A 12005-nucleotide genomic window follows, 5' to 3' on the forward strand; every position below is an offset into this window, starting at 1 on the left:
GAAGGAGAGGCAAGGGTCAAAGAAGAGTCAGTCGGTGCACAAACATTTACCTGGAAGGGTGGTGGCACCACTGAGAGAATTTCCTTGCAGGATATTATCATGTGCTCTGGGTGCTCCATCCACACTTTGCAGGTGAGGAAGTGTGACACAGGGAGAGGAAACATTTGCAAAATTACACAAGTTGTTAAATATTGGATCTAGGAATAGAACTCTTTCTTGGCTAAGGGCTCTCCTCCCTCTCTTGAGCTCTTTCTCATCACTGTATTTTTTTCTTTGAATTGTTTCTGTCATTATGCTTGACTATTTTCACCTGCTCAGAGGCTGCTGTGACAGGACTTCTGGAGTAAATATAGTGAGTTATCCCATGTAGCATTGCAAAATTGTAGCACCATTGTGCTTATTCTGACTTGTTAACATTATCGATAATAGCACTGATCTCTCAGGGTTGTTGTGAGGATCAAATGAGATAATATTTGTAAAGCACTTAGCACAGTGACTGGCACATAGTAGGCAATTAATAAATGTTTGGCTTCCTTCCTCCATCCTTCCTTCCCTTCCTTCCTCCCTCCCCCTCTCTCCTTCTCTTCTCTCCTTTCCTCTCTTCTCTCTCCTCCCTTCCCTTTTCTGCTCCTCCCCTCCTTTCCCTTTTCCTTCCTTCCTTCCTTCCTTCCTTCCTTCCTTCCTTCCTTCCTTCCTTCCTTCCTTCCTTCCTTCCTTCCTGTCCATTTGTAGGGAATCTTACATAGCACTTTCAGATGCATGATAGCATTTGTGGAATAGGAAATACTAGTATCTCCATTTCATATATGGGGCCGTTGAGGCTCAGAGAGGTTGTCAGTGGCCCAAGGTCATACAAATTGTAAATGGTAGAACTGGCATTGCTGATGCCTTATACCCCTGGGTCTTTCTATTATCCCACGCTGCCTCTGCATTTGGTCAGGAAAATGAGAGCGACCAAGGGCAAATAACTTTTAGGGCTTGAGGCACCTTCAGTAATCTGGATGGTTTTTCAGGGTAATACGCTGCCTGCTTCCTTCAGTTCCCTCCCAAGGTCAGCTCTCTGAAATGAGGGTAAGGGAAGAGGAGGGAGAGAAAAGGAAGATGGAAAGGGAGAAGGGAAGAATATGGAGGGAATTAGTGGGAGTGAGAAAATGAATGTTCTAATTTGTTTTAGAGACAAGCAGACAGAGCAGGAGACGGGATGATATCTCAGGCATTGTGGTGCTGTCTATGTAATATTGTGGTCGTTAGTCCAGCTCTTCTATCTATGTTGGGTCTTGGAAGGAAACGATGTATCCTGATGGCTCTTTTTTTATTTTTAAAATGATCATTGGGATCTTTTGTTTTTACATTACCTTAATTTCAAAATAAACCCTTTTCTCTCCCCTATCCAGGGACAAAGAATAAGAAAGAAAGAGGAGAAAAAAGCAATTTACCAAAACTAGCCAACACATTGACCAAATATTACAATATATATGCACTATTCTACACCCATAGCCTCATCAAATCCCTTTGAAAAGAAAAAAGGGAAATATATTTTCTCAACTCTCCTTTGACGCTAACCGTAGTCTATGTAAGCAGCAAATCCTGTAAAGAATAGAACATGAGACTTGGAGTCAGGAAGACCTGAGTTCAAATCCTCCCTAAGACACTAGCTTTCTGACTCTGGGTAAATCACTTTCATCTTTCTGTGCCTCAGTTTCCTCATCTGTAAAATTAAAAGGTTGCATTAGATGACCCCTAAGGTCCCTTCTAGCAGAAATCCTACATTCCTACATAGTTTTGTTTCTTTTATTTCTTATTTTAATTTACGTTGTCGTAGCTATTGTGTCCATCATTTTGCCAGTTCTGCTTGTCTCCATTTGTATTAGTTCATATGCCTACCCATGCTCCCCTGAATTCTTCACATCCGTAATGTCTCATGGTATAGTAATATTCTGTTACATTCACGTACTCTAATTTGTTTAGGTATCGCTCAGTTGATGAGTATCTACTTCGTTTCCAGTTCTTTGTTACCTTCAAATGTGTTGCTGTGAATGTTTTTGGTGTATGTGGGCCTTTTTTTTTCTTTTTGATCTCCTTAGGGTAGAAGTTGGATATCTAGGTCAAAGGCTAGGAACATTTTAGTATAATTCCAAATTGTTTTCCAGAATGATTAAACCAATTTACAGCTTTGCCAACAGTATATCAGCTAACTTACCTATCTTTCCATAGTCTGTCATCTTTGTCAACACTTAGCTAGGTGTGAGGTAAAGCATCTCTTTAAGGGAGATTGTAAAAGGTAATGGGCCTGACTTTTTTATGTTTGTCTCTGGTTTTTGCATCACTTTCCCCCATCCTTCCCCTCCCACATACACGGGCTCCTAATTTCTTTGGACTCTCCTTTTGTTCTTTGGGAGCCAGAACTTTGGCCTAGAGCTTATGGATGGTTTCGACCTTCTAACATGAAGCATGGCCAGGCTAAAAATATGCCTCTGTCCTGGCTAGTGCTAAATCTCAGATTTTGTTCTTGCTAAAGTTGTAATGGAAACAGCTGGCTACTCTCTTTCACTTCTTGTTGTCTAGTCATTTCAGTCGTGTCTTACTCTTCATGGCCCCATTTGGGTTTTCCTTGGCAAATGGAGTGGCTTGCCATTTCCTTCTCCAGCTCACTTTACACATGAGGAAACTGAGGCAAACAGGGTTGAATGACTTTCCCAAGGTCATACAGCTAGCTAGTTAGTGTCTGAGGGCAGATGTGAACTCAGGTTTTCCTAACTCCAGGCCCAGCACTCTATACACTGAACCACCTGGCTGCCCTAGTGTTCTTTCACCTAAGGTTACTTAAAACTTTCTTGAAATCCCAAGGTGAATCTGGGGCTTTGGGAACAAGGTGAAGATCCAGTTGAGCTAATAATAATAATTCACATGTCCGTAATGCTTAAGGTAAACTCCTTGAGGACAGGGACTGCTTTTTGCCTTTCTTTGTATCTCCAGTGCTTAACACAGTGCCCAGCACATAGTAGGAGCTTAATAAATACATGTTGACTTAACTTAACGAGGTGCTTTCTCCACAATAGCCCTGTGAGTGTAAGTAGTAGTATCCTCATTTTGCAGATGAGAAAAAGGAGCTTTAGAGAGTTTAAATGACTTGTATAGGACAATATAACTAGCAAGTATCAGAGCCAGGATTTGGATCCACATCATTTCCCAATTCCGAGTCTTGTCCTCTACATTATACTATAAAGAATTATAAGCTTAGAAAGGACCTTACAAAGTTCTACGTATCTGCCTTCAGGTAGGACTACAGGCAGACCTCCGAGATATCGTGGGTTTGGTTCCAGACCACCGCAATAAAGCAATAAAGCAAGTCACACGGATTTTTTAGTTTTCTGGTGCGTGTGAAAGTTATGTTTACACTATACTGTAGTCTATCAAGCATGCAATGGTATTATGTCTAATGAGACAATGTACATACCTTAATGAAAAATGCTTTATTGCTAAAAAATGCTAACCATCATCTGAGCCTTCAGTGAGTTGCAATCTTTTTGCTGGTGGAGGGTCTTGGCTCGATGTTGATGACTGTTGACTGATCAGAGTGGTGGTTGCTGAAGGCTGTCTTAAAATAAGACAACAATGAAGTTTGCTGCATTAATTGATCCTTCCTTCCACAAAAGATTTCTCTGTAGCATGCGATGCTGTTTTTTACCCGCAGTAGAACTTTCAAAATTGGAGTTAAGCCTCTCAAATCTTGCTACTGCTTTTTTCAACTAAGCTTATGTAATATTCTTCAATATTGTTGAGTCTCAGGGAATAGGGAGGGCCAAGGAATAGGGAGAAAGACAGGGTAATGGCTGGTTGGTAGAGAAGTCAGAACACACACATTTATCGATTAAGTCTGTAGTCTTATATGGCATGGTTCATGGAGCCCCCAAACAAGTACATTAGTAACATCAAAGATCACTGATCACAGACCACCATAACAGACATAATAATAATGAAAAAGTCTGACATTTGTGAGAAGTACCAAAATGTAACACAGAGACACAATGTGAGAATGTGCTATTGGAAAAATGGTGCTGATCGACATGCGTGATTGGTGCAGGTTTGCCACAAACCTTCAATTTGTTAAATGTAATGCAAGATCTGCAAAAGAATAATAAAGAAAAATGCAATAAAACAAGGCATGCCTGTACTTATGCTTTAAAAATTCCTAGGCAGATAAAAATGTGGCCTTTGAGAACTTTCATTTCTTCAGAGAACAAGATTCTGCCACTTTCCTTGCTAACATCTTTAACAACACTCACTGTCAGATAGTTCTTCATAATATATACCTTAAATTCCTGGTTATAGTCATCTTTTGTTATTACTAAAAATGGAAAATAGCTGTTTCCATTATTGTATACTTAAGCCTTTGAATATGTTTAAAGAAGCCAGTCTCTCCCTCACTTTTTGACCAACCTCTAATCATGTATTATTGGTTAAAAATACTCTAATACTGTGGTCAGTTGTGTGTATGTATGTGTGCACATGTATGTATATATATATTTGTATGTATATATGTATTCATGCATGTGTATGTGCATCTCTGTGTATGTGTAGGTACTGTGTTGGAAGCTGGGGAAATGAGCCCTGACCTCAAGGATTTTTTGCAGGGTAGCAGGGGAGATGAGGCATTACACAATTAACTCTAATGCATATTACCCATGGGGACCCCCCACCCATATAAGAAAGCTCTCTCCAATACTGGCCTCAAGTGGACACAAGTTCAGTCCCGTGAAACCCTGACCTCAAGGAGAAGGGATAAAGCTTTTCTCTTGAACTCTTGGGCTTATATTTCGTACACCTCTGAGTCCCAGTGAAAAATCTTGTTTTTTTTTAAAGATCCTAAACAGATTTATTTAGAGGTTAGGGGTAAGGAATGGAGCTCAGGTCAGATCAAATAGACAATAATAGTATATGGCAGTGAGAAAACCTTTCCCTTTGAGGTATGTTATTGGTTTGGGTAACTCCTATGTTTGTTTGTCTATGCTGGTGTTTCCCTCCACAGTTTCTAAAGAAAAAGTTTTATTTTTGGTTATTCTGAACTTGAGACACAACAAACACACACGACCATTTGTATCTATAAAGAACAGGGGGATAAAAGGATTGTGTGTGAAACCCTGAGGCTACCTCAGTACAGCTCACTTTTTAGGGAAAATATGGAATCAATTTCACAAGTTAATTTCAAAACTGCCCTGTTGTCTGTGTCTCCCTCTGAACTTCCTTCTGTTCTCTTCTGTGCGTTTAAAATGTTTCAATGGACTTCTTTTCTGTTTTTATATGTTAGCATGACTATCACTAGAACAATTTTTCTTTCCCAAATTAAAAAAAAATCCTCCCTTGAAACAAATGAGTAGATTCAGGTAAACTGAATCCACACACATTTAGACTCCTGTACTTCAGATCTCTCACCTTTCCATCCGAGGTGGAGAGGGTGGCATGTCTCATCCTCAAAGCTCTGGAGATGTGGTTGATAATTTCACCGATTAGAGTTCCTTTACAACATTGTTACTGCACAGAGAAGGGGTTCTTAGCCTTTTTTTTTTTGTGTCATGGACCCCTTTGGAAGGCTGGTGAAACCTATGATGAAACCCTTCTCGTATCATATTACAAAATAATTGAAGAGAATGCTAAATTTCAGTTAGAGGTTAGTGAACATGAAGATGTAATTTTTTTCCCCAATTTAAGTTTACAGACTCCCCTGGAATCCAGTTTAAGAACCCCTTGCTTCTTAAACTTGAATAAGAATGTCATGTTCTCCTTGTTCTATTCTCTTGATTCTATATCAGTTCATATAGGTTTTCCTGGGTTTATCTCAATCTATCCTTTTCATAATTTCTTATGGCATAACAATATTCCCTTTCATTCATGTGTCATAATTTGGCCATCCATTAATAGAGAAAATAAAATCTCTTAAAGCTTGTTTTTGGCTCATGCTAGGGTCCCCCAGGAGAAATTAACTTCCACAGAAGTTACTCAATAAACAAAGTAGTAGATATCAAGAATAGGACAATTATTTATTTCCAATATCACAAAAGCAATGCTTAAAACACAAAAGACTCTTAAGTCTGAAGTGACAAATTCTTAAAATATGAGACAGTAACTAGTAATTCCTAATATATTCTCCTGGGAAGTAGGAAAGATTTTAAGGAGATGCGAGAATGTTCATTTAGAAGAGCAACTCTAAGTCCAAGTCTTCTCCTCTGAAAAGTTGTAGTTGCAGAAAATAATTCTGGTTAGTACCCCATAATTCCTAACCTCTTAAATTCACAAGGCTATAAAGATCCATCTCAGGATCACTGATTGGTCATTTGTACTCAGGGAAAAACATAGTGAAAAAGGCAGCTAGGGACTGGAGATTTAGGCTTCGGCTCACTTACGCAAGGAGACATACTCACTGCTATGTGTGAGTAGTCATAATTATTTCTGGAAGGTGGTAGAGAAATCCCTATTGGCCACTTGTTCAAAAGGAAAGAAGAGAGAGCTAGAGTAGAAATTGTTTCTCCTTTCAAAGCTTCTCAGGTTGATGGCCCTTCCTGCTTAGTTGACAATCATCTTTGACACAGCTTCCAGTGATGGGGTTCATAGGGACCAATCAGGAACCTCTGCTCCCACATATCCTTCAGCAAGGGGCTAGAGCTTGGGGTTCATGAGAAGGATCCAGGATACCTCAGCTCCATAGAAAGTGCCCCAGTCTAATAGATCAGGAGTGTGGGCTGCCCTGATTTTACCCTCTGGCCATATCATAAAACTTAGAATGTATTTAAATGCAAAGGAGGAAAAAGAGTGGAATTCAAGGAGGGATAGGTCATGTATAGTGGTAAGAGACCCAAGAGAGCACCGTGGAGGAGGTGGTCCCAGAATTTGACCTTGACAGTATAGAGGATTGAAAAGACAGACATAGAGAGCTGTGTTCCAGGTATGGGGGATGGTCAGGGGACAGTTAGTTTTTAAGCTAACCACTCTCTCCTCCTACCTCACCCAATACATGTATGTGGGAAACTAGAAGGTTCAAGCGTTTGTGGAAGAGAATAAATGAATAAAAGAAAAAAAAATTATTAAGCGCTTACTTTGTGCTAAGCACTATCCTAAGGCCTGAGGATATTAAACCTCTCAGTATGCTCACATTCCACTTTAGGGGGACAACACATAGAAGAAAGGAGAGCCACAAGGCAGAAATATCCTAAGGATTCGGTGGTGGAGTGAATGGCAAGATGTATCAGCAGGTTGGATGGTAATATTCGAGACTTTGGGTGGTGTAGCATCGGGGCAGATAGTAAAGTCCAGAGGATCATGGGAGCAGAATGAGGAGCAAGAGAGTTCCTTGAGCATGTTACTGAATCCTTCAATTCTCTTTTCAGGCCCGTGGTTCTGCAGGTGGCAGGAGGAGGAATGATGCTGCCTCTCAGGAAGACCAAGATAAACCGTACGTCTGTGATAGTAAGTATAGCCTCTCTGCTCTTCCTCTCTCTTCCTTTCCCTGTCCTCCCATCCTACTGTCCCTTACAAATCCCTTGGCTGTCAGCCTGGTCCACCTGGCTTCAGTTGCCACCTGGGCTTCCTCACTCTCTTCTCTTTAGGGAGGTTCTTTTTTGCTGTTCCCTGGCTTGCATGTTGTGGTCTGCTGCTGCTGCTGCTGCTGCTGCTGCTGCTGCTGCTACTGCTACTGCTGCTGCTGCTGCCGCCACTGCTGCAGCTGTCTCCTTCTCCTCTTTCTTCCTCTTCCTCCTCCTCCACTTGCTGCTGCTACCTCCTCTGTGAGTGTTTCTGCATGAGGGGGAAAGAAGTGAAATGGAAAGATCCCTGCAGCGAGATTCCTGCTGATCCCAGGGCTGCAATAGTTCAGCACTCTGGCATTGTGCTCCTTCGTGGCTTCTCTCTCTCTCTCTCTCTCTCTCTCTCTCTCTCTCTCTCTCTCTCTCTCTTTCTCTGTCTCACTCTCCCTTTCTTCCTGTCCCCTCTTTCTCTGCCTTCTCTCTCTCTTCTTTTCTTTCTTCTTTTTCTCCTTTTCTTTTCCTCTCTTTGTCTCCCCCTCCCTCTCTCTCTCTCTCTCTCTCTCTCTCTCTCTCTCTCTCTCTCTCTCCCCCTTTGTTTTCTCTTCTCTTTTTCTTTCCCTTTCTCTCTTTCTCTTCTCTCCTTCTTTCCCTTTCTCTTTCTCTTTCTTCTCTCTTTTCTCTTTCCCCTCCCCCTCTCTCTCATATCTTCTCTTTCTCCCCTCCCCATCTCCTCTTCTCTTTCTCTCAGTCTCCTCTTTATCTCCTCACCATTTCTCTCCTTCTCCCCTTCTTTCCTCCCTCTCTGTCTCTGTCTCTCTGTCTCTCTCTTTTTAAGATTCACCCTCTATTTCTTTCTTTGTTTCAGATAGTTACAAACAAAAGCATAACCCAAAAACCTCCGACAAAGGTACTTGGTTCTTGTATCTTTTCATTTGTTCTTCCCACTAATTTCCTTCTTTTCCCTCCTTCCTTAGCTATGAGTCTATATGATGGTGACTACTTTTATTTTAATCAATTTTCTTTCCCCCTTCCCTCCCCCTTGAACCATACAGTCTTTCTACTTCACTAAAGTCTCTTTGATGGGTAACTGGCTATCCCTGGAAGGTAGGGATTAGCAAATAATACTGCAATAGGACGATGAGAACGAAAGGGTGGTTTTGTGAAGGGACAAGAAACCTGAATCTATCAAAGATTTATATACAGAAGAAAACGTGTTCTGCCTTAATAAAGAGAAAGATTTGGTCTTCTTTCCAAGTATAGCACCCATAGCATTGTCTGCTGAAAGCCTATGGGCAGACAGAAGCTCCTGTCCTAGATAACTTCTCATTGTCCAGGACACCCTCTGCTTCCACTCTAGTAAGGGCACTTCTTAAAACCTCAGTCCCTATTAATCTTTCCTTTCTATCTGTTCATTGATCTAAGAAGGCACCCCATGTCTTCAAGTGGCTACTCTTACCAGCTCCCTTCCGGAATGGCAGAGAGGCAATGCACAGAGAGTTTAGGGGATCATCTAATATTTGGATATTGACACTGGGGATATATCCTGGAGATGTGAACCCCTCATGTTTTAAAATAAAGTTTACAGTTGTGGGCATACTTATGCAATCTATTGGAATAGGGGAAGAGGGCAATCAATGATAGGTGGTAATGAGACACTTAAGGAAGAGTAGTGATTTTCCCTCTATATTGATCTTAAAAAGTTGTTCCATTGTTCAGTGGAGAGTGATATAGTGGGACTTTATTTTGTATCAAACCTTCATGACTCTTACTCAGTGACTCACTCAGCTGATGGGAATCAATTTTCAATGGGAAATCGGACAGTCTGGAGGGAAGAACTCTGGATCTGTTCTGAGAACAATTGGGTTCGAACCCCAGCTCGCTTCTAACTGCTTTGGGTGACTCTGGGCAGATCACAGCCTCTCCAGGACTTAGTTTCTTTATCTGTAAAATGAGAAGGATGGGCCAGACAATCTATAAGGTATCTTTCAGGTCTAAATCCTATAAACTTATGTTACTCCTATAGGGAATGGGCCCATAGTAACATAATTCTATCTAAGAATAAGTTAGGGGTATTCGGGTGTTCCACTGCCATCTTTCCATCATGCAGTCAAAGTGACCTAGAACCTGTTTTGAGCCTGGGCAACAGACACAGTTTAGTTTCCCTGATGAGGTTCAAACACATCCCTTCCTACATCAAAAATTTGTCTTGATCCACTGTAATCCTAGTTTGCTAGCTCCCTAAAGGTCTCTATTGTTCTGGGGTAATGAAATGTGAAGTTTCCTTGGCCCCTTCAAAGAAGGGTCAGTAGTTTTGTCTTCTTGCCAAAGAAGGCATGTCCATGTATAAAGGAAAATGGAATATATCCATAATACCTGTCTCTTGGTCTGTGTGGGTTTTAAAAAGTTGTCTGTCCTTTTCTTGTGGTTTGATATCATGAGGAATTTCCTTACAGAAGCTGAGATTGTTTAGCATTGGTTTTGCTTTGGCTTCCCAGCTAAATCCGACTTTAAACTTTGATTTTTCTAACACACTCTGTACTCCTTTTCTGCCTGCCACCTTCTATTTCCTTTCCTTACCTATTTGACCTCAGACCTCAGCCCCTGTCTTCTTTTGTTTGATGCTTCTTTGCTGGGCATTATTCTCTTTCCCATCCTTCCCTTTCTATATCTCTCTTCCGCATGCAGCCACAGGATAATATCCTTATTATAAATCATTTAAATCAAAATATGTTTGATCATAAATTCTTCATCTATTCACAAATCTGACAGGTAAAATATTCCATGCTTTTCTAATGTGTTTATGATATCACCCTTATATCTAAATCATGTATCCATTTTTACCTCATCTTGGTGTACGGTATGAGATGTTGGTCTATACCTCATTTCTGCCAAACCAATTTCCAGTTTTCCTGGCAGTTTTTGTCAAATAGTGATTTCTTTTCCCAAAATCTTGGATCTTTGGGTTTGTCAAGCACTGGATTACCAAGATCATTTGCTATTGTGTATTAGGTACTTAATCTAGTGTACTGATCTGCCATTCTATTTCTTAGCCAGTGCCAGATTGTTTTGATAATTACCAATTTGTAATACGGTTTGAGATCTGGTACTACTAAGCCACCTTCCTTTGCATTTTTTTTCATTGATTCCTTTGATAATTTGACCTTTTGTTCTTCCAAATGAATTTGGTTATGATTTTTTTCTAACTGTATAAAATAATTTTTTTGGTAATTTGATCCTTATGGTACTGAATAAGTAAATTAATTTAGGTAGACTTGTCATTTTTATTATATTGGCTTGGCCTACTCATGAGCAATTAATATTTCTCTAATTGTTTAGATCTGACTTTATTTGTATGAAAAAGTGTTTTGTAATTGTGTTCATATAGTTCCTGGGTTTGTCTTGGCAGGTAGAATCCTGAGTATTTATATTGTCTGCAGCTATTTTAAATGGAATTTCTCTTTCTATCTCTTCCTGCTGGACTTTGTTGGTAATATATAGAAATGCTGATGATTAATGTGGGTTTATTTTATATCCCCCTCCATTTTTTTTTTGCCTTGAGTGGGGCCAAGGACTCTGCAGCCTCCCCTTTCTGTATTCAGGCTTCCTTAGTAAATTATCTGGCAGCTTGGTGATTAATGGACTTTATTTTTATCTAGTGCCCTTCAGACTTGTGATCCTTTGGGACAGGAATGACCTTTGGAGAGGTCATGTGTCCCATCCCCCTGTACTGGACAAAGAGTGCTTTTAATAATCCCTAATGCATCCTAAGTAGAGAGGTGTCTGGTCTCTTCCGCGAATGTCCCCAGAGAGGGGGTTACCATAGCTGCCCTTTTCCCCATTATTTCAGCTGTTCTTTGAATGATGGTCTCCCCTTACTATGAATCTAAATTTCCCCTGCCGTAGCCCCTCTTGCCTTTTGTTCCCTTCCCCTGAAACAAATGAACACCCACAGTTCTATCAGTCCATTGTAGCCTCTCCCTTTGGGCTGCATGACCATGCCCACCTTTCTCTCTGCCTCTTCCGGTTCTGTTCTCCAGAATAAAATCTGTCAGTTATGTGACCCTCCCTCTTCTGTGCTTTTTCTCATGCCTGGGGCTAAGTAAAGTGCTCAGATCTGAAACTATGTCAAGGTCTAGTCATCGAGCAGTAGAATAGACTCATTTCTTTGTAAACTTTAAAGTGCTATATTAATGTGTTTTCTTTTTTTCTCCCCTTAAAATAACAGCGACTAACACTAACACACTGGCTGTCCTCTGAATACAACTCCATTCAATGGTACAATGGCATATTTTGGCAGTATTTTTGCTTTGTATACACTGTCCCCTGCAAGCTCCTAATCCTCTTCAATTCTGGTACTGGCACTGGTGCCCAGCCAGGTGTATGCTAGTTTATATTTATGCATTTGGTGACTCCTTCCTCCATCAATCACTTTATATTTTGCCCTATTGAATTTCAATAAAGAGATGCAATAATATGTGACTTCAATAT

General features: G+C 40.5%; 1 protein-coding gene across 1 annotated transcript in view; it reads left to right on the top strand.

The window, feature by feature from the left end:
• The window catches only part of DPF3 (double PHD fingers 3), a 420028-nt gene that overhangs the window by 271665 nt on the left and 136358 nt on the right, over positions 1–12005 (top strand). Inside the window, 1 exon segment of the mRNA XM_036736699.1 lies at positions 7383–7461. Within this exon segment, the coding sequence (XP_036592594.1) occupies positions 7383–7461 (79 nt within the window).

Source organism: Trichosurus vulpecula, chromosome 8 (genome assembly GCF_011100635.1).
Source record: "Trichosurus vulpecula isolate mTriVul1 chromosome 8, mTriVul1.pri, whole genome shotgun sequence".
Classification (NCBI taxonomy): domain Eukaryota; kingdom Metazoa; phylum Chordata; class Mammalia; order Diprotodontia; family Phalangeridae; genus Trichosurus; species Trichosurus vulpecula.